Source organism: Hypanus sabinus, chromosome 4 (genome assembly GCF_030144855.1).
Source record: "Hypanus sabinus isolate sHypSab1 chromosome 4, sHypSab1.hap1, whole genome shotgun sequence".
NCBI classification, from domain to species: domain Eukaryota; kingdom Metazoa; phylum Chordata; class Chondrichthyes; order Myliobatiformes; family Dasyatidae; genus Hypanus; species Hypanus sabinus.
In genome coordinates this window covers 59,018,789-59,040,942 of record NC_082709.1, presented here as the reverse complement: position 1 = coordinate 59,040,942, position 22,154 = coordinate 59,018,789, and the positions used below count along the sequence as shown (strand labels likewise).

The 22,154-nt window shown below is 42.3% G+C and overlaps 1 protein-coding gene across 5 annotated transcripts in view; it reads right to left on the bottom strand.

Annotated features, from left to right (window-relative positions):
- Positions 1 to 3,924: 3,924 nt before the first annotated feature.
- Positions 3,925 to 22,154, bottom strand: part of agap1 (ArfGAP with GTPase domain, ankyrin repeat and PH domain 1) — a 649,558-nt gene continuing 631,328 nt past the window's right edge. For 3 of the 5 annotated variants that reach the window (XM_059967178.1, XM_059967177.1, XM_059967176.1), the window contains 2 exons: positions 9,499 to 9,754; positions 3,925 to 4,280 (listed from right to left, as the gene is read on the bottom strand). In XM_059967178.1, coding sequence (XP_059823161.1) covers positions 4,053 to 4,280; positions 9,499 to 9,754 — 484 coding nt within the window. In that variant the 3' untranslated portion in view covers positions 3,925 to 4,052. Of the gene's footprint in view, positions 4,281 to 9,498; positions 9,755 to 22,154 lie in introns of those variants that run through there. The other 2 variants (XR_009511654.1, XR_009511655.1) reach the window with 1 other exon arrangement.

The following is a 22,154-nucleotide window of genomic DNA, read 5'->3' as shown; positions in this document are numbered from 1 at the left end:
TGGGGGTGCAGAACCTTCTCCCTCCACAACCCCACCCCCAACCTTGAGTTGTAACAATCAGGAGCTGGGTCGAGACGAACAGAACTGGGGAGTGCAGAGGCTCACTCACCCTCCCAGCCATCGAGCTTGGTGTGGGGCTGCTCTCCCGTCGTGGCTGTTCCTGTGACTTTTCCCACTTAGGAACAGTTTGGGTTATAATGGGTTCTCAGGAAATGAATTCTGTTGTAATCTGCGAATTGCTTGTGTGAACACCACCATGTTTTATGGAACCAAACATTCTGGAAGCAACATATCAAGATTTTTTTTATTGAAAAGAGACATTTTACAATTACAGAGATTTGTCTCCTTGCATTACTTTACAGTCTTTAACAGAGTACTGTACAGTTGACCTACAAAATCATAATACATACTGGTATGGTCAATCATAACTCAGCCTAATAAACTCCACTGGTAAAATACAGGCAACAGCACACAGCTTTTTTTTTGTTAGAAACATATAAATAAAGCATCTAGTCATTGCAAAACATGAACTGCCAAAATGAGGTAATATTAAACAAATTCATTCATTCAGACAGTGTCCATCATGTACGTATTTACACAGAGAAATAACCAACAGCTAACAGTTCCTTACAGATACATTCCAGGTTAACAGCAGATAAACTGATTCCAGGTACTGTAAATTCTGGCGCAGTTTATAAAGCATGATTAGGAATACATTTATATTTAGGCTTGGCACTCTTTAGGGCTGGAATCCCTAAACAAACCAGAAACTTGGGGATTACCAAACAGCAATGCTGAGCATGTAGACCCCAGTAATCCAACAATCGCAATCCAAATACGCTGCTTGGATGTTGTTATAGTGTGAAAATAATTCAATGACTAACCATCACTGGCAAATGCGCTGCTTTTACACACTGCTCCCATTTGGAGACATCTTATAGTGGAGTTCCAGGAATGCTGGACCGATCACTCGGTTAATGCCACTGTGTTATGTGTACAGACTGTTGGACCAACGATCAACAGTGGGCGGGGGGGGGGGGGTAGAGCTCGAGAGACTACTTTGGGAAGAAAAAGAAATACAAGGAGTAGGACCAATGGCTCAGATGGATGGAATAGTTTTCATTCGAGTCCAGACTTGGCGAGAGAATTACAGAAAGTACTTGGAAGGTGGGGATGTGGGGAGGAGGAATAATTTTAAGATGATTGGAGGAATGTATGGGGGTGATATCAAAGGTTAATTTCTTTACATAGAGAGTGGCGGGTGTGTGAAATACATGCCAGGCTTGGTGGTAGAGGCAGATACATTATGGGCATTTAAGAAACTCTTAGGTAGGCAAATGGATGATAGGAAAGTGGAGGGTTATATAGGAGGGAAAGATTAGACTGATCTTGAAGTAGGTTAAAAGGTTAGCACAACATCGTGGGCCACAGGGCCTGTACTATTTTATGTTTATGACTCAGAAGTCACCTAATGCTTTAAGATAAGATACTGATCATGAAGGTTGTTCAATCTGTGAAGCTTATATTAACCATTTGTTACAAAAAAGGGAACTAGAAGAAAGCTGATTCCCTTTTTTTAACTATACTCAATAAACTTGGGCTGTCAACTTTTATCATAAAATGCAGACTAGACACCAAGAAGAACTGGATTTAAATCTAAACTGAGGGAACTGCACTACCAAAGCCCACACACACTATTAATCAATTACATGTAATGCGTGTCAATTTTGTGTCTAGGAGTGTGCATGGCTGCCCTTTGCTGCTGTTTCTTGATACAGCTTTTGACTGGACAATCTGGATGACTCCAGCCTCCATGCTTTAGGCCAATCTGGATCGTCGGGACGGATGGATGGATGGGGAACAATTTACTGCGAGAAACCTTGCTGGAGTTTCCTACCGTCTTTTCCTTTAGAATCCAACAGCAATGTACTCTACAACGCAGTATGGTTTGAAACCAAGCAGCACAGACACACACCGGCTCCTGCCAGTCCACAATGAAGCAGCTTGGAAAGACATATGATGTAATATTGTGAGTAGGTTTCAGCGAGGACAGCTCCCCCTTCGGAGTGAGAGTGGGAAACAGTGGCCCACACCCAACACCGCCCCTCTGTCAGTGTGTCTCAGTGATAAGAAATGAGGTGGAGGGGGCTCCGGCAGGACAGGTTCAAGTGTCAGGGCAAGAAAGCCCTCAGTCAGTGAAAATCTATCCTCCCTTCCAGATGAGGGGAATCACTAGGGTGGAGGTGTTTGGTGGGGTGGAGCTGGAGGAGAGGCAGAGGGGCAGAAGATGGGAATCAAAGCACAGCATTGGTTTGGGTTGTCAGCAGCTGGGTTCCAAGGAGCACATCCTGGAATGTTGGAATGGGGAATGATCCTCCTGGTAAATTCCATACAGATCCCGACTCTGGCTCACACCACTAGCGAGACACCGTGCACTGGAAAACGAATGCCAGTCTGTACATAGCAGTTAACTACCAGGCCCAAGTTAGTCAGAGGAAGGCCTGCGAGTAACTTGCTGTTTTCTCTCAGCACTAATTAAAAAGCCTAGATCTGCTGGAGTTCTGCTGATTAAACACAATAATTCCAGAGCCAAAGAACTAATGCAATGAACTGGAACAATAGCTCCTATTTGGACAACGCTGGAGTGTAAACATGACTGGAGTTTAAATTGTGCATCAGTGGCCCAAATCATTCTCACAGTTTGCTCCCATTCATGGGCCGCACCCTCCCCCAGACACCCCCCCAAAAAAGCCAGAAGGACACATAGCCAGTAGAGTGACTCGCAGACTCGAGCACCCATTTTAGAGTGGCTGGTATACAGAAATCCAATCTGAGTTTCAAGTAATCCCCTCCCACTTCCCACTCCAGAATAAAAGGCTAAAATCTCAATGGAATGAACAATATTATGTACAACATATAAACACTATAGCATCAGAGTTTACATTATATTTACAGATGGGACAGAGAACCATGTTGGAAATACCTCACAAAACAAGGTGCCAAATCTATCCATTTTGGAAAAAGCTACCAATGGCAGTGCAGGTCAGAAAGGCAGTGACTGTGAGATGAGGCCAGCACTGATCAATCCCCTTTCTTTTTGCAAGCAAGCACACTGTACAAGGCTTCCAGCCGTTTAATCACACACAGGGTACAGTTCTGCTTCCCAGCACAGCACCTGACTGACCCTTTGCAACTAGCAGTCTCCGTTTACTAAACAGGCTGCATTGTGAAGAGAGGCGAGGAAGAGGACTGAAAATTAAATAGACACTAAATTATGACAATGGATTTAGGAAGGAGGGCTCAAAGGACTAGAAGGAGCATGACTGAGATAATGTGCTGCTCCTGCGAACACTGCAATCACATCCAAGCAGTCATTGAACCGTGCCATGTAACTACCTCCTCAGCTAATATGCTTTCCTCTATGATGACTAATCATGTTCTATTAAACAGTGGTAATGCTGGAAGAACTCAACTATACAAGCGTAATGAAGCCAGTATTCTCCCTGGACAGATTAGCCACAACTGATTTGACACATACCATCATTGGAGCTTCAAACCTGACAAACTCCTCGCTCTCACCTGATTTATGTCAGCGGGGGCCCTTCATAGAAGAGCTGAATCAACCTGTTTTGGTAGAGGTGAAATGTACTGACAATTAATTGTCAACGTCCAGGGTTCCAATTTTTCCCCTTGTCCTCTGCCCTGTTGACCCAGTTGGGCCATGAGCTTTTAATACAGATCGTAGTCTCCACTGGTTATCCTCGAACTGGGGCAATTCCTGACGTGTGCTGCATCTTGCTTTTTTTTAGTCAAACTGCACAAGACCTCATGTCATTCAGGTAATCAGCTGATTTGTGGCTGCTTGTCTCTTATCCTCACCCCTCCCCTTACCCCCTTCCCTCTTTTGACCTCCCTCCCCCCCACTTTTGTCAGGCCTTCATGGTTTTGCATCCTTTCGAGAACATAATCACGAGTGGAATGAGGTTTCACAGATATGAGGCTGTAAAGGGAGATGTTCAGTGCTGCTCTCTAAACACTTGATGAGCTCTTGCTCAAATGACCGTGGGCAGTTTCGACTCCATCTGCCTGCCTTTGCTGTTGTTGTTGTTGTTGTTTCGGTTGGTCTTACTGGATAGATTGGGAGTTGCCAGCAGAATAAAGTGTTCATCGGGGCAGCCGTATTGAAGGAGAGTGTCAATGCACTCCTGACTCATTGCTTGCTTGGCGTAGGCCAGTGGAGTGTTTCCGTGAACGTCGCGTGCCATGACGTCCACTCCGTACTGTAGGGGCAAGAATGAAAGTTAGCGTATAGTTACTTTAGCTCTAGCCTGGTCTATTCAATTAGATCTTGAGGTTAACTCCACCACCCTAACTCTACTACGTCATTGCTCTTACTCAATAAAACCAAACCTTACATTTTTTCTTTTCACCTGGCACTCACTCACCTCTCTGTCACTCCCACTTTGTTTTGGGCAGCATATTTCAGATTCTTACACAATGGCTGAGTTCTAACTTTAAGGTATTATCACTACATTAGACCGAGTTAGCACTTGCTACTAAGGGGTTCTTTATCAGAGCTAGGAATCCCACGTGTTTGCATTGCACATTGAGACCTATTGCAAACATCAGTTCTTAGGGATAATCTTCTTTCCAGAGACTAGAGAGACAGTGGGGCAGAAGGCGTGAAGATGGGAATAAAAGCACAGCCTCCCTAGTCTCCCACACAAAACACTTCAACCCCCAGGATCAAGTCTGGCTGACAAATTTTGCAAAGTTCCTAATTCTCCACCCAAATCTGGAGATTCAAGTTTCAAACTTCATCATCCCTTTGATAAATGAAACAGAACACTAATTTTAGCCACTCACTTGGTCCCCAGTTTAATCATAGCTGTACTTCATTCTGCCTTAACCATCCTCTTACTGTTAGTGCAGCAAGCTCATTTAGTGTTCTTTAACTCTTTCTATAACACGTCCTCCACAGATGATCAATGCCTGACTAATGTGCATACAAGTGAGAATTTGAGAGACCTGTGCTCTGGATTTGTCAGCTTCTGTGGGGTCACAGGCATCTTCTGCTTGGTTAGAATATAGAAACATAGAAAACCTACAGCACAATACAGGCCCTTTGGCCCACAAAGTTGTGCCGAACACGTCCCTACCTTAGAAATTACTAGGCTTACCTATAGCCCTCTATTTTACTAAGCTCCATGTACCTATCTAAAAGCCTCTTAAAAGACCCTATCGTATCTGCCTCCACCACTGTTGCTGGCAGCCCATTCCACACACTTCATGGTAGCATTTCCAGCTTGTGAATTGTCTGGGTTCCGAAGAGTTCTCGGGAACAGAATCTGGGGACAACCTTTACTTTCTTCAAGATTCAGGGAATCAGAAGCTGGCTTTACATCCTGGTATGTCTCTTTGAATAAGCTCTCAGTTATTTCCATTATCACCTTGTATTCTCTCTCCTTTAGCATTTAGCACTTCTCTTGAAAATTACCTCTGGGTCTGCTTCCTGCATCCAGTCACACTGCAATAATATACTGGGAGGAAGAAACCTTGCGCAACCTTCTAGATTTTTCAATCTCCCTTCTTTGACTCACTCTCAATTCCTCCACTTTAATCACCTGCTCTATAATTACTCAGTATTTTTCTTTAAGTATTACATTTGTACAGTTTTTCAATGGAAGCCCACCTTCAATCATGCTCCCTTTTACTCTGTCTGATTTTATTTACGCACATTCCCAATTTTTTAGAAAACGGAAAAACAGATTTGAATTATTATGGTGCATTTCACAACTTCAGATGTCCCAACATGGCTCACAGCAGTGGAGCACTTTACCACTCTTGTTATTGTTCAAGAGTTGTATCTCTTCCATTTAACCTGGGTGGTTCGTTCTATTTCTCTCGATTCTGGTGTATCCAGTGACCATAACACTCAGGAGCAGAACTAGACCCATTGGGTCTACTCTGCCATTCCAGCATAGCTGATCTATTATCCCTTTCACCCCATTATCCTGCCTTCTCTCCAGTAATCTATGACGTCCTTCCTAATCAAGGAAATATCAATCTCCACTTTAAATACAGCAAATCCAATGATTTGGCTTCCACAGTCATCTGTGGCAATGAATTCCACAGATGGCTAAAGAAATTCCTCTTCATCTCTGTTCTTAAGGGACGTCCTTGTATTCTGAGGCTGTGACCACTGGTCCTAGACTTCTGCACAATTGGAAACAGCCTCTCCACATCCACTCTGCTTAGGTCTTTCAGTGAGATCCCACCCCATTATTCTAAGGTCCAGTGAATGCAGGGTTATAGGTTTCAAATGCTGATATTACATTAACTCTTTCATTCCTGGGATAATTCTCGTGAACCTCCTTTGGATCCTTCAATGCCAGCACATCCTTTTTTAGCTAAGGGACCCAAAATTGCTCAGAATACTCTAAGCGCGGCCTTATAAAGCCTCAGCATTACATCTTTGTTTTTACTTTTCAGTCCTCTCAATACTATTATCCCTAACATTTTCTTATTCTGAATCAAATTCTACCTCAGTTGCTGTTTCCCAAATATTCCCTTCATTCTACAACTATTTAATCCACATCATAACCTATGAGTCAGGTCGGCAGTAACCCAGAGACACAAGAGGCCGCAGCTGTTAGAATCTGGAGCAAAGAAATCTGCTACGGAACTCAGCAGTTCAGGTGACCTTGGCAATACCGTAGACTGCTTCACTCCTACAAGGTGCTATTTGGAGATCAAACAGCATCCCTGAAGCAAAGATCAACGATATAGCAAGTAGCACCTTGTTGGAGTAAAGTATTACATAGACTGACCAAATGCACAGGATGGAACATGTTGGAAAAAACAGTTCCTGTCCTAACAGTTCACCTCCCCACACGTTGTTAATGTGACCAGGACATGTGACGAAATTAAAATCTCAAGATTACATCCAGGGTTGGGAATCCTGCCTCTGCCTAAAAGTTTTAAATCCCAAACTGAATGGTTGTTAAAATTAAACATGTCAACAAATAGTGTGAAGCAACAAGGTTTTGATTTACTGTGACAGTTCAGGGTGGGATCAATTAAACTGCTGTCCCGGTGAACACAGCGCAGTTGTACACAGGTCTTGCTGGAGGAATGTCAACTCTTTATTCCTTTTGATAGATGCTTCCTGACCTGCTGAGTTCCTCCAGTATTTTATGTGTGTTATGTAGCACAGTGGCATTTAGGGTTTTAAGCTAATGTGGGATGGGGGGAAAGAGTTGAGGGTGTTCCTGAAGGACAGGTTAACGTATGGATCTGATGTTATATGACTTAAATAAGATAAGGGTGATGGGTGGGGTACAGGGAGTTTACAGAAAACAGGGACAAAAACCACTGACTATGGTGGGAAACAGTTACTCTGTCTCCAAAAGCATCAATAAAAATATAAACTGGTAACACTATAATCACATTCTTTATAAAGACCAGGCAAATCAAATTGACAAAAAGAGCTTGGAGGACAAGTTCATGGAATGACTTCGGGTCAGCTTGCCTGAGCAATTTACTAGGAAACGGGCTACTTTTCACCTTTTTGTAATGAGACAGGGTTAATTGCTAATCCTCCAGGGAAAGTGGTCACAATTGGAGAGAACTGTGCTCACAGTTATAGAGACACTGAACATTGACATATTAAGGGTTTTAACTGAAATAAGGCCAATTATGCAAGTATGAGGAATATTTTTCAATAAGGTAGATGGGGACATTAGATCAAAAGGCTTGTCAGTAGTTAAATAATGGCAAATATTTAAAGAAATATTTCAAATTCTCAACAAATGTCCCATTTTATTGAGTAATATAAAGCCTACAAGAGAAGCGATCCATCTTTGGCTAACTAAGGTTAGTGATGACATTAAATTAGAAGAAGTTTGTGCTGTTGTCAAGTACATTTAGTATGCCTGTGGCTTGCCTATGTTTTAGGATGCAGCAACAAATGCCCAAAATAAAATGGGAGAAGATAAATTGGCAAGAAGTATTAAAAAGAAGAAAGCAAACAGTATGTCCCACAGAGGCAGCAGGAAATGGTTGAAGCACTAAACAAATATTTGGTTTCTGCCTTCAGTGGAGAAGATACACCAAAAATGAGTCAAATGACAAGGATGTTAAAATGAATTTCTATTCCAGAGAAAATACAGGAGGATTTACAGGGATTACAGCTAGACGAATGCTTATGACCAACAGCATGCATTTCAGTGTTCGAAAGGAAATGGCCATAGAAACAGCAGATGTAATGGTAATAATATTCCATTATTTCTGCAATGTTTCCAGCAGATTAAGAGGTAGCAAATATAATAACTTCGCTTCAGGAAAAATGGATAGAATCCAACACAGGGTAAAATCATAATATACTGGTTAGTGCATTGCTTTGCAGTGCCAGTAACCTGTGCTGAATTCCCACTGCTGTCTGTAAGGACTTTGTATGTTCTCCCCATGACCACATGAGTTTTCACACGGGGGCCCTGGGTTTCTCCCACATCCCAAAGATGTATTAGTTAGTGGGTTAATTGGTCGCATGGGTGTAATTAGGCAGGGTGGACTCGTTGGGCTGGAAGAGCCTGTTACTGAGCTGGATCTCCAAATAAAATAATAAAAAGAACCACTGATCAGTTAGCCTGGAATGTGTTGTCAAAATTCAGCTGAAGGACATGCTAGCAAGGCACTTGCAACACCGTTAGGGACAGTCAGCACAGTGTACGGAAGGGAAATCAAGTTTCTGAGGATGCCACTGGCAGGTCAGGCAGGAGAGAAACAGTCAGTGTGGCGTAAGCTGAATCTCCAAAACACACTTAAAATGCCCAGTTAAAGACAGTTACAGAAAATAATGGACGGGGGTAAAATATAAGCGTACATCATCTGCTTAGGCTACTCCTTCAGAACTCATTTAGAAAAGTGAGCACACTTGTGGCCTCTGTGTTAGTGTGCTTTACGAGAATGATTGCTGAAATGCAAAGGCTGTCTTCTTTGAAGATACTGTTTAAGGCTGACTTGTACTCATTAAAGACAACAACCACCACAGAGCAAGACACTGCTACTGTAATCAGAAATAAAAACACAGAATGCTGGGAACACGCAGCCAACCAGGCCATTACTATGTGAGGGAAATAAAGGCCATCTATCTGAAAAGCTGCCTCACTCAGTTGCCTGATTAACTGACTATCCTTAATATTGTCTCCTCTTAACTCACTGGAAAATGTAAAAACATTTTGAGAAGAACTGGGAGGTCAGATGGTAAGAGGCAGTTTTCTATGAAGTTCTTGAACAAGGAAGCATAGAATAAAGAGATTACCATTTAGAACTGAGTTGGGAAGGGATTACTTTACAATGAAAAGAATCAGAGTTAACACCTGAGGTCTGAGGCCCTTTGTCAGAACAGGGCATGAGGTGCTTTGGGACATTCTGAGCTTGCAAGAAGTGATAGCAACGTGCCTTTCCTCTAATTATGCTGCTGTGCCACAGACTTACCCAGATCAGTAGCTGTGTCAGGACTACATTCCCCTTCCTACAGGCCAGGTGTAAGGCCGTGCGTCCATCGCCATCTCCAAAAGTCTCATTTACTTCGTCCTTGGAACCATGGGCCAGGAGCAGGATGACTGTCCGCAGGTTTTCCTCGGCCGTGGCATGTAGCAGCTGCTGACCCAGGGGAACATTGGAGCATGGGAGTGGGGCCAGAAAGAGCTTCTGTTCGTACTTGGCACGGATCCAGCGCTCCTTCTCCTCCCTGGGTGTACAGAGAGAAATAAATTTCATAAAACTATTTCTGTAAAAAAAAATCCCTTGTAAAAATTTTGCCTGATTATTTACATTAAATACCATTGTTTATAAATCCTGACAATCTGGCCTCTGGCTCACTCATTAATATGGGATGAGCCAAGAGTACAGAGTGGAAAGAACCTAGAATGTGTGATTAGAGTAATGGACCAGGTTATGGACCATGCATGGCCCAGAGCTGGGTCCACACTACCAGAGGTCAGGAACGTGGGCTGGTCTGTAACCAGAGCCAGGTTCCACAGCGCCCGTGCATTTCCCTTTCACCCGACCCAGTGTGAAATTTATATTAACGTGTTAAAAAAAACAGATGATGTGTTTGGGGTTTTAATGGTAGGAAATCTACTGGTCCATACTACTGAAGCCCCAATGATGCCAGATTGAATGAGCTTTACCATACTGTTTCTCAGTAACTGTGCACTATTGGAGAGCAGCATCTCTCAAACATGCGGTTTGCTACCTAACATGAAAGGATAGGTGCATGGGTCACCACTTCATCAAGTAACTTATATTATTCCGATCTGAACAAAGTTTTGAATTCAGGGAAAAAAATTGTTTTTCCAGTACAAATTAGAGATGGACTATAAATGTAACCCCACATCCCACCACCCCCCCAACATTTAAAAGAAACATTGAATTTGGACAGTGTTAATGTCAAATGTTCAATTGCTATTATTTCGAGTTTTACAAGCAACAGATTTATTAACAAGTTCATGGAAAAGGACACATGATTCTTTTCACTGTACTTGTGTTTGTGTGAGAATGTGATTTGGGAATGTCTTCCTCACAGTTTACACTTAGCAACTACCAGCCAGCACATCCACACATCTGTATCAACCCCATGGCACATCAGCAGCTCCGGCAACTGTGTACAAATGGCCCAAAGCTTACTGAGGAGAATAAAACAAACTTCAGCAGGACAATTAGACACAGAGCAGATTAAAGTCTGGTAGGAAAGAAAACAGAAATTAAATTGCTTCAGAACAGGCAGATCTAAGTTGTTTGTGGTGAAAGGACAAGTTGAAAAGCTGTTTCAAGTAAAACGACATATTCGATTTTTTGCTCAATAAGAAGAGGCATTGGTTGTGATGGTAACAAATTTGTATTATGGGTGTTTTAAAATATTACAAAATGCTTCTCATGAGAGTTAGCAAAGGAGATTCAAGGTCTGATGATACAGTGACCTCGTTGCAAGAAAATTTGAGAACAAGGATGTCTTGCTTCATCTGTGCAGGGCCTTGGGGAGGCCACATCTGGAGTTTTGTGTGCAGTTTTGGTCTTTGTATCTGATTGTTGCTTTGGCCTAATTGGAGAAGAATGGGCTTCTCAGAAATAGGATTTGTTTGATTAGAAACAGGGAGGATGTTTGTAATGGCAGGGGAGTCCAGAACCAGGGATCGTGGCCTCAGGATATGGGATATGCCAATTAGAATCAGGATCAAGCTAAACCCCTTCATCCAGAGGGTGGTGAATCAGTGAAACCCTTTGCTACTGAAGGCTGTGTCATTAAATACATTGAAGAAGGACGTAGATGTATTTTATATTGTCAGTGGAATCAAGGGAAACAAGGAGAAAGTGTGAACAGGATACAATACAACATGGGAACAGGCCATTCAGTCCACCATGTCTGTGCTGACCACAATAATCCCATCTACATACATATCCTTCAGTTCCCTTCCTGTCCTTATCCGTGTGCCTTTTGAAATGTCTCTTAAATACCACCATTGTGGTGCTTCCACCACCTCTCCCTGCAACACGCTCCAGGCACCTATTGTTCTGTGTTAAAGTAACTTGCCTATCAGATCTCCCTTAACTTTCAACACACATCTTGTATTTATACTTTCAAGTACGTGACATTTCTACCTAGGAAAAAGGTTCTGACTGTGTATCTTTTATAATTATGTAAACTTCAGGTTTCTCCTCAACATCTAACACTCCAGAGCAAACAAACCAAGTCTGTACAAACTCTGCTTATAGCTAATACCCTCTAATCCAAGCAGCATCCCGTTGAGCCTGCACCCTCTCCAAATTCTCTACATCCTTCCTGTAATGTGGCTATGCACACGTGTGAAGAAAGAATGCCAAGGACATCCATAGGTTGTGTTGGTTGTTAAAGCAAATGACACATTTCACTGTAAGTTTCGATGTATGTGTGATCAATTAATCTGAATCTGAAGAATTAGCAGATACTGCATGGAGGCCAGGAATGACTGGTTTAGTACACCCAGAGTCTTGAGAACATTCGACAGCAGAAAAGGGCGAGGGTACATTTTCCAAAATCATGCAGGGTTTTGATAGCATAAGTAAGGAGATTGCTTTCTAAGCCAGTAAGTTTGGTAAGTAGAAGTCACAGATTTAAGGTAATTTGTAATGAGGGAAGTTTTGTTGTGAAATAAGCTATTGTGAACTGTAAGGCACTGCCTGAAAGAGAGACAGTAGCAGTTTTAATAACGAATCGCAGAAGAGAATTGGTAAGTTAATGAATCAGAAAAGGAATGTGCAGGCCCGTAGAGCAAGTTGCAGCAGTTGGACTAAATGGGGCTGGGACAGGCTGGTTCAATGGAGAAGTTTGATGGTGCCCAGAGAGCAGAGCACAAGCCAAAGTCAACACAAGGTGTCTCTCACAGAGATAACCTGGTATCCAATGACTTGACAACAGAAACTTGCAATCAGGTGAGCTGTTTGTATTCTTTGCGCCTGGGAGGGGTGTAATGAGAGAAAGAAAATTAAAGAGGATACTCCAGTTTTCTTTATCCTCGAGAATCACGGAAGATTTGCTTTGGGTTGGGAAGGGGTGGAAACTGACTTTGCGGTGACCTTAACAGTTCCATTCTATTTGTCCTCTTGAGCAGAAAGGTTAAAGGGGATTTGTACTTTGAGGAGCTGAGGCTGTGTTTACACTCTTATCTGTAATCCAGTCTTGTGTCCATTCTAATCCGAATTAAAATGCAAATGTAAATAGATTAACTGGATTAGCTGTGCACCATTTCCTGGTGGGTTGGAATGACACCCCAGTGACCTTAGCTTCACCTGGATTGCAGGCAGCTCTCAAACTTTACAACTCCTTTAGCACCACCCTGCCCCACACTGTAGCACCATCCCGATCACAATGAGCCAAACCCTCTTCCTCAGCAATGGATTCAGGACCATGCTTTCATTTCAATGCTTTTACATTGTGTACAATATGAAAGTGGGGTCAACCTCTATATTTAGATAATTACATTGAATTTACATTTCAAGAGTAGGCCATTCAGCCCAACTGATCTATGCTAATGTTTCTGCTGCACCTGCCCCAATTTCACAACCTATCAACATGCTTGCTTTTTCTTTTCTTCTTCACTTATTCATCTTTCTCTTAAACGCTTCCACATCAGTTACCTCAACTTCCACATTCACACCTTTATTTCGGTTGAGAAATGCCTCTGCATAGCAGATATTTTGGTTACCACCTTTCATTCAAAGTAGTCTAGGTCTGCAAGTGAATAGACATGTCATATATAACAAAGGATGTGCTGCCATCATTGGAGAGGATCCAGAGGAGGTTTAGAAGAACGATGTCAGGAATAAAAGGGTTAATGTGTGAGGAGGGGTTGATGGCTTTGAGCCTGTACTTGCTGGAGTTTAGAAGAAGGGATCTCATTGAAACCTACCAAATATTGCAAGGCTTAGAGAGAGTGGACATGGAGAGGATATTTCAAATTGTGGGTCAATCCAACACTATGCTGACATTTCTGTGCATCTGTGCCAATACTATTTGCCCGCAATAGGTCTGTACTTCTTCTATCCCCGCCTATTCAAGCAATCTTTTTGAATGCCTCTTAAAAGTAGTGATTGTATCCAATTCCACCAATTCCTCTGGCAGCATTATTCAGATATTAACCACTCTCTGTATTAAAAATGTATCTCTCAGATCCCCTTTAAATCTCCTTCCTCTCACCTTACACCTAGGCCTCTTTAATATGAAATAGTTCACTGCCGCATCACAATCATAGTAAAGACATAGCAGTTCATGGCCGGGTGATGTGCAACAATATAACATGATCCCCACTGGCAGTGCAGCTCCCTGTATCCGCTGTTGCTCCGTCAGCCTTCTTGGCAATGTACACTGTCCTGTGGATCAAAAGGGAAACACACCTTTGGGGTGTTCTGGCACATCCCACATAATCAGGGAATGATGCCCCCGGAAGAATATTCATCTGAAGGATGGAATGCAGCAGGAAATACGCAAAGGATGAAGAGAAAAATCAAATATTCAAGTTTGGCAGAGAACGAAGGGATAGGATGCAATACCAGAGCCAACCAGATCAGAGCTCAATCATTTGCCAGGGCCCACTGCCCAAATACATTTAGGCAGAACCATCATCAACCTCAGATTGGAACATATCCTATTATCCTTACCATAGACCATCAGACATAGGAGCAGAATTAGGCCATTCGGCCATCGAATCTGCTCCATCATGGCTGATTTATTATCCCACTCAACTCCATTCTTCTGCCTTCTCCCCGTAACCTTTGATCTAACTTTACTAATCAAGAACCTATCGACATATAGAAACATGCTGATGGTGAAGTAGGTTTCAATGAACTGCAGAGAGATCTTGGTTAGCCAGGGAGATGGGCTTCTGCAGCCAGAAGGGGACTGAGTTTTAAGATTCATGATTCAAGTAAATTTATCACGTGTTAATGGAAGCACATAGTGAAATGTGTTGTCTGCATTAATAACACACACACCCACCCAAGGGCATGCTGGGGTCAGCCGACAGGTGTCGCCACAAACTTCAGCACCAATACAGCATGCCCACAACACAGTTTGATTTCCATCATGCAAAGATGCCCTTCCTGCTATCATCAGTCGGTGCAGTGTCTGCTCCCTCCCACAGAGGAAATTCTTCTCTCTAGCCACCTTTAATGATCCTAATCACTGAGTTAGATTGCCCCTTAGCCTTCCTCACTTTTGAAATGTGATGAGATTAAAATCACTATTTTAGCAAAGGTAGGCTTGCTAACAGAAGTGCTTCATGACATGGCTTGGAGGCATTATTGGTTCTGAAGTATGTGAGGTGGTTTACGTTGCATCAAGAATTACTTTCTTTTCTTCCTACATTAACTTGAAAAGTTCAAGATTCGAGATTCGAGATTGTTTATTTTCATCCTTCAGTACACGACTGTAAAGGAGGACAAAATAATTGTTCTCCAGATCCAATTCAGCAAAAAAAAAACAAGCATAAAGAACACAATAAAAACAAATACATAAGGTTAGCTTATCTACATAGACTGATTGTATATACACAAAGTGACGTGAGGAACAGGAGTATTTGTGCATCAGGAGGCGCTGACAGGAAATGATAAAGAACAATGAAAATAACACCATTTTCTATTTTTCTAGTGAACTCCCAATTCCCTCTGCTGAACATGGATAGTTTAATGTATTTAATGCGGGCCCCCAAACTTCTAGCCAGTACAACATTAGAAACTCCGTTTGCACAAAGCAAAAGCCATCTGTGATTCTTTTCCCAGTTAGAGGCTGTGCCTCTTATTGCTTTGCAATTGTTGTTACTTTAAAGAAAGGTTAAAGATTAGCTTTATTTGTCACATTTATATGAAGACATATAGTGAAGTATGTCATTTGTGTCACATCAAACCAGCGAGGATTGTGTTGGGGGCAGCCCACAAGTGTTACCATACTTCCAGCGCCAACATAGTATGTCCACAACTCACTAACCCTAACCCGTACATCGTTGGAATGTGGGGGGACAGTGGAGCACCCACGGGAAATCCACATGGTCACTGGGAGAACGTACAAACTCTTCACAGTCAACGGCGGAAACTGAAACCTGATCTTGCAGCTGGAGCTGTAATTAATGTTTCACCGACTGTTACGCTACCATACCATCCTTAGACCCAAACAGAAACTTGAAATTAAAATATCCCATTTTCCTGCTTTGAAGAGCAGAGTTCTCTCTGTCTCCTGGTTCACATTCATCCCACAAACAACATGACATTAAGACATGATCTAGTCATTTATCACTTTGCTTCTAGTCGGATCTTACTGCATAAAGATGATCTGTGTTTCATACTTTATTACGACATAGGAGAAGGCTATTTGGCCCATCTAGTCAATGCTGGCCCTGAGTGCATTCCGATTCCTACTTTGTAATATATTCTCCCCATATTTACAGCAATTCCCCCAGATTTCATTATTCGCCAACATACAAGGAACATTTACAATGACCTAACCTAAACAGTTGAATGGTTAATCTTTAGCACGTCAGAGGAAACTGAAGAAAATCCACGTGGTCACAGAAATATTGTGCGAACTCTACACACACAGCTCCTGAGGTCAGGCCGAAAGCTGGGTCACTGTATATACAATGACTAATCATTGTTTCACAACATAATGGCAGACAGTTGACAGCCTGTCACTCCAGCATCATCAAGGAGTTGAAAGGAGGAGCTGGTATGCAATTAGTCTCTTGTTTGGTTCTCACCTAGCAATCATCTGACTCTTAGTCCGCAACCGTGGGTGAGGTTACAGATGTGGTATTGAAACTTTGGCCGTCATGCAGACCTTAGGAGAAATCTCTGTATTAACTACCTATAGACTGATTCCTGATTCTTCATACCATAAACTGTTCCTGTATCTGAGATTCTGCAGATGCTGGAAATCCAGAGTAACATACACAAAATGCTGGAGGAACTCAGCACGTCAGGCAGCGTCATCCTGAGGAAGAGTCTCACCCCAAAATGTTGACTGTTTATTCCTTTTCATAGCCGCTGCATGACCTGCCAAGTTCCTCTAGCATTTTGTGTGTGTTATCCAGTACTTCAATCTGGTCTGGTCTTAATAAGCAACCATAACAGCAGTCATTGAAACAGACTTAGTTTCAAAACAGTGAATTTCTTAAACAAATAAGTGAAAAATGCTGGACATACTTAGCAGGTCAGTAGCGGGAAATAAAACACAATAAAACACAGAACAGAGCTGGCTAATTTGAAATCCCCATATTATTGCATTCAGCTTGTTAGAACAGGACATGCTAAGTAATAATCCTCAAGAATTATGGGCAAACCTGCAGATGATTCTTTACATTTAAGTTTTTATATTTCAAAAATATATTTCATTCATAAAAAAGTATATAAAAAGAAAATGCAATAAAATTAGTAATACCTTCCCTAACCATTGTGTGATAAAATCAGTACAGACTATCTAAAATGTTTGCAGTGCAACTCATGTAGCACAGAGTGTTTCCCTGTGGTAATATAGTCAATCTAATACCAAGGAGGAGATGAACTGCTGGTTAAATAAAAGCTCATTGTTGATGCCTTATCAAACCTCCACTGTGACCTACTGCCAAACACACTGTTGATCTACATGGGGCAGATTACGTTGCTTTTATCCAAATATTACAGAGTCCCAATTCTATTACTAAGATGGAGAGAGGTATTCCTTCCAAAGTGAAATCCAAAATGTATCAATCTGCAGTGCATCGATGGCTCAACAAACCAGTACAGGGCAGGAGAGAACAGGAATAATAATTCCTGTTCAGTCTCTGCTGCCTTGATCTCTCATAGTTATCAAAGTATAGTCTTAATGAGCTAGATGCAAATGCTACGGGAATGCGTCATTTACAGAATCATGGATTGATGCAGGTTAAGTGAGGCAGTTGAGCTTTAAGGGAGCTTTGACTTCTCGATTTCCACTGCTCAAAGCCCAGAGCAATGAAAGCATTTAGCACCCTTTCCATTAGCATTGCCACTTTCAGGAAGCACCCAAGACCTGATCTGGTGGGATTAAGATTCATGCCTCTTGATCACACCCAGAATCCCTGGACAATCTCCCTGCAACCTAAACCTCTCTGCTGTGAACTTCGAGCACATTACTCGAAAGGCAGTGACAACAGATTCAACAATTGTCAACATCATACAGGATGCATATTTTTACCTGTAGGGCTACAGGGTAAGAGCAGAAAAAATGGAACTGAGAGCTGGAACAGGCTAAATGGCAGCTTCCTGCAACAATGAGATTCACTTGTGGTTTGCTGATTATTTTTTGGTTTGGAAGATAACAAAAGAATTTTTTTTGTAATTTTGAAAGAGACTGGTTAATTCCTTCACAAACATGAGATTCTGCAGATGCTGGAAATACACACAAAATGCTGGGGAACTCAGCAGGTCGGGCCACATCTATGGAAAGGAATTAAGAGTCAATCTTTTGGCCCGAGACCCTTCATCAGAACTGGAAAGGAAGGGGGAAGAAATCAGCTATTCCTTCTCTTTCTCATGAATTCTTGGCTGAGGATAATTCCAGAATGTGATATCCTGGACTTTGTTTTCAAATGTAATTTTCTCTGCATGGGTTAATCTGATCGCTCTGCTGTGAATGGTGCCTCCTTGCGGAGAGCCTCCTAACCAGAGGTTAACCTGACTTCTTCCTATATCTATCCTTACATAGTGGGTTGTGGCAGTGGTTTAATTAAAAGTGTGTCTGCTGGATATCAGCACCGTTGCCTTGGCTCATCACATGAGCTGTTGTTACCCAAGAGACCAGACCATTATTTTAGTCCTTTCTCATCTCAATAATAATCGAGAAGAATAAAATCCGCCCCACTCCCTCTGCTCTCAAACCCTCCAAAAAGACCTGTGGTAACCTCTGACATCAACACAGCATCTGGGAGAAAAGAAAGAAAGCAACCACAACAAAAGTTCACTCACCTTTAGAGTGTTACCACAGCCTGGGTGATTGGCAGGACCACGATGACACAATGAATGGGCTGGGGAGCTATGTACAACTGGGAGATTTTTCTCTCACTCACTCCACTTCTCAGGAATGCTGACAGTTCACCAATAGCTTGGCTGGCTCACAATAGTTGTGTGTGGGGTGTAAAACACACATTGAGTTTGCCCCGTTCTTCTTGGCTGTGTGGTGACGCCTAATACTTTTGACAGCTGCAGACTTCACTTCTGTTAGCCATCTCAGTCAGCATCACCTCTCACATACCCACCTTCTCTTCCTCTTACACTCATCTGTTCTTAATATTAACCTGCTATCTCAAACTAAAGTCCCATTCTGTCACTATCATCTGTAAGCTTCACTTTCCCTCCTAGTTCACATCACATGGGGTAAGTCCTCCCTAAACCTTTACACCTCTCTCTCCTCCCATAAGATGCTCCTGAAAACATATCATTTTAATCAAGCTTTATATCACTAGACTATTGTGGTTGAATTCTTGATAAAAGTGTTATTTAATTGTAGGTTTTATTTGCGCAGTACCTCATCCATTTCCTTCTTAGAAGCCATTTTCTACAACAGATTATTGACATAAACCTATTGTTTTTTAGTCAAAGTTAACATATTTGGTAAGTATGACCTGTAGCCAGACCCTGGGTGGATTGCATAATTCCAAATTCTTCCTCATTGCAGGAAGCATTGATTCTGATTCCAGAACATACAAACTAATGCAGTTATTCTCTTTTTGTTCTGTTGCACTGTTTAAAATAATGGAATAGTTTGCATTTTACCTTTATTAAAAAGGAGCACTATAACTATGATATAATTTGCTTGGGGAGTTGCTGTTTATGCTTAATTGTTTTCTTTCATCAACCTGTTTCTCTTCGACTTTTCAGTTTTTCTCCTTGTTTTGCATACTGTCCACAATACCTCAACTCACTGCACTGCTGGTGTTTATGTATTTATGCACATTTTATTCCATATCCTTACCTTAACCTGCAACTTTATTTTTATATAATTATTTATTCCTATAATTGTTGAAGGTTACTGTTTTTGGTTGCATGTTGCACCCTGACCAACACACCACAGCAAATTCCTAATACACGTATGGTGAATGAAGTTGATCCTTGTTATCTCCTACTCACTTAATATCCTTCACAGTTGGTCATTTATGCAAAGTCATTGAAGGGGAGCATGAGGGAGAACTTCTTTACTCAGAGGGTTGTGAGAGTGCAAAGTGAGCTGCCAGCGCAAGTGATGCATGCGAGCTCGATTTCAACGTTCAAGAGAAGTTTGGATAGGTACATGGACAGCAGGGATATGGAGGGCTATGGTCCTGCTGCAGGTCAATGGGAGTGGACAGTTTAAATGGTTCAGCACAGTTCCAAACGTGTCTGTGCTGACCATTGACCTCCCATTTAAACTTATCCTACCTTAACCCCATTTTTACTTTGCCCTCCCTACACTGTCTACCAATCACCTACACTAGAGGCAACTTACAGTGGGTACAGTGTGGGAAGTTGGAAAATGGAGCACCTTACAGGGAGCATGTGTCAGCTTCCACACAAACAGCACAGGAGTGACCCCTGGTCTCCAGCAGCTCTACTAGCTGCACCAGCAGGGCACCCCTGTATCCCCTTTGACATTCTTTGCATTTTTATTTAAAATACCAAGTCAGAATTGTAATCAGTTTATCGTCACTCACATATGTTGCAATTTTGTTGTTTTGTGGCAGTACAGTGCAATATGCAAGATATTATATAGAATTCAATATGAAATACAGTATATAATTACAATAATTACATCATTAAAGACCCCTCACACCCTCTCCATGAACTGTTTGTTCTTCTGCCATCAGGTAAACGTTACAGGAGCATTAAAACTAAAACCACAAGGCTACTAAACAGCTTCCTCCCACAGGCAGTCAGACTGCTAAATAGCTGCTCTACCTGACTCGGCTTTGGACACTTTTAACTTGCACTGGACACTTATAACTTGTTTTTAACTGACATGTGGCTGTTGTGTTTTACTATTTAGTGTTGCGTTTGCTATGTTATGATTGCACTGCTCCTGGGAAACGCCGTCTCATTCTGCCCTGCAAAGCTGATGTACGGTTAGAATGACAATAAAGTTTTTGAATCTTTTTTTGAATCAATAAGAAATATACAGATATAAAATAGTGCAAACAAGAGAGCGCAAGGGTTCATGGACAGTTCAGCAATCTGATGGTGGAGAGGAAGAAGTTGTTCCTAAAATGTTGAGTGTGTGTCTTCAGGATCCTGTACCTTCTCCCTGATGATGGCAATGAGGGGAGGGTATTGTCTGGGTAACGTGGACTCTGTAATGCTGCCTTTTTGGGGCATTGCTTTTAGAAGATGTCCTCAATAGTGAAGGACGCTAATGCCCATGATGAAGCTGGCTGAGTTTACAATCCTCTGCAGCTTTTCTCGATCCTGTGAATTTGCCTCTCCATACGCGACAGTGATATGACCAGTCAGAATGCTCTCCGTGGTACACCTGCAGAAATTTGCTTGCCCTTGGTGACATTTCAAATCTCCTCAAACTCCTAGTGAAATATAGCCACTGGTGTGCTTTTGTCGTACTCTACCACTTACAGTCAAGGGAATTGGGACGAGGGGGTTGAAGGGGTGTGCAGATGGGTGGGCACCGGCAGAGGCTGCCAAATAACTGCAGCAATATAACGCCTGGGAGGAAGTGTCTAGGCTGTAGACTGGAGTACCGAGAAAAAGCGCAACCTGCACATAGCGACTTACTGATCCTAGTCTAGTCACAGCAAAACAAAGAGTGGGAAGCTGCTGTGTTTAATTAGATGGGAAGGTATGGGAACTAGTTGCGGAAGGTAGAATCATATTTGGGGGTGGGGGTGGAAAATGAAAGTGGAATCAAAAAGTAAACACACTTGTTTAAAGAAAGGAGTTGGGACATCATCGCATAGGCACAAGAGTATTATTATATCATACAGACCACAGAGCAACCCACACAATCTATTAACAGGACATGGCTGTGTCTATAAAATGCCTGAACTCTGACCCGACATTGTGCCAATTCTTACAGCACAAAGAACTGAGCGGGCCTAGTGAATCAGAGCAGTGCCCTCCTGCCTCTGTGCTTGCATTCAAACTCGGCAACAGGCTCTCTTCTCTTTAAAGAAACAGCACAACAGTGCCAGAGTCTTTTAAAGGCAGAGAAAATATAACGGACCCCCCAACCCGGTCCTTTCATCAGTCTGTACATTGTTTATGGTTTCCTCAGTAACAAGGAACCCCAGTAAAAAATATTCCCCCATAACAGGCAGCTTCCACCGAAATGTTGCCAATGAAGCTTTCAAATAAATAATAATAAGGTCTGAATTTGCACCTTCAATGCGGTATCCATAGAGTTTGCTATTTTATGGCATAACCTACTCAGCAACTTCTAATTTTAAAATCGGCTTGTGAACTGTGAGAGGTAAAACCTCTCCCCCTACCCCCATACTCTCCATTTTCCACAGAGATTGTTCCTCCATTCATCCCTCCCCACTCATCTCCCTCCAGGCATTTATCCCTGCAAGCCGCCCAAGTGCTACACCTGCCCACTCCCCTCCTCCCTCACCTCCATTCAGGGT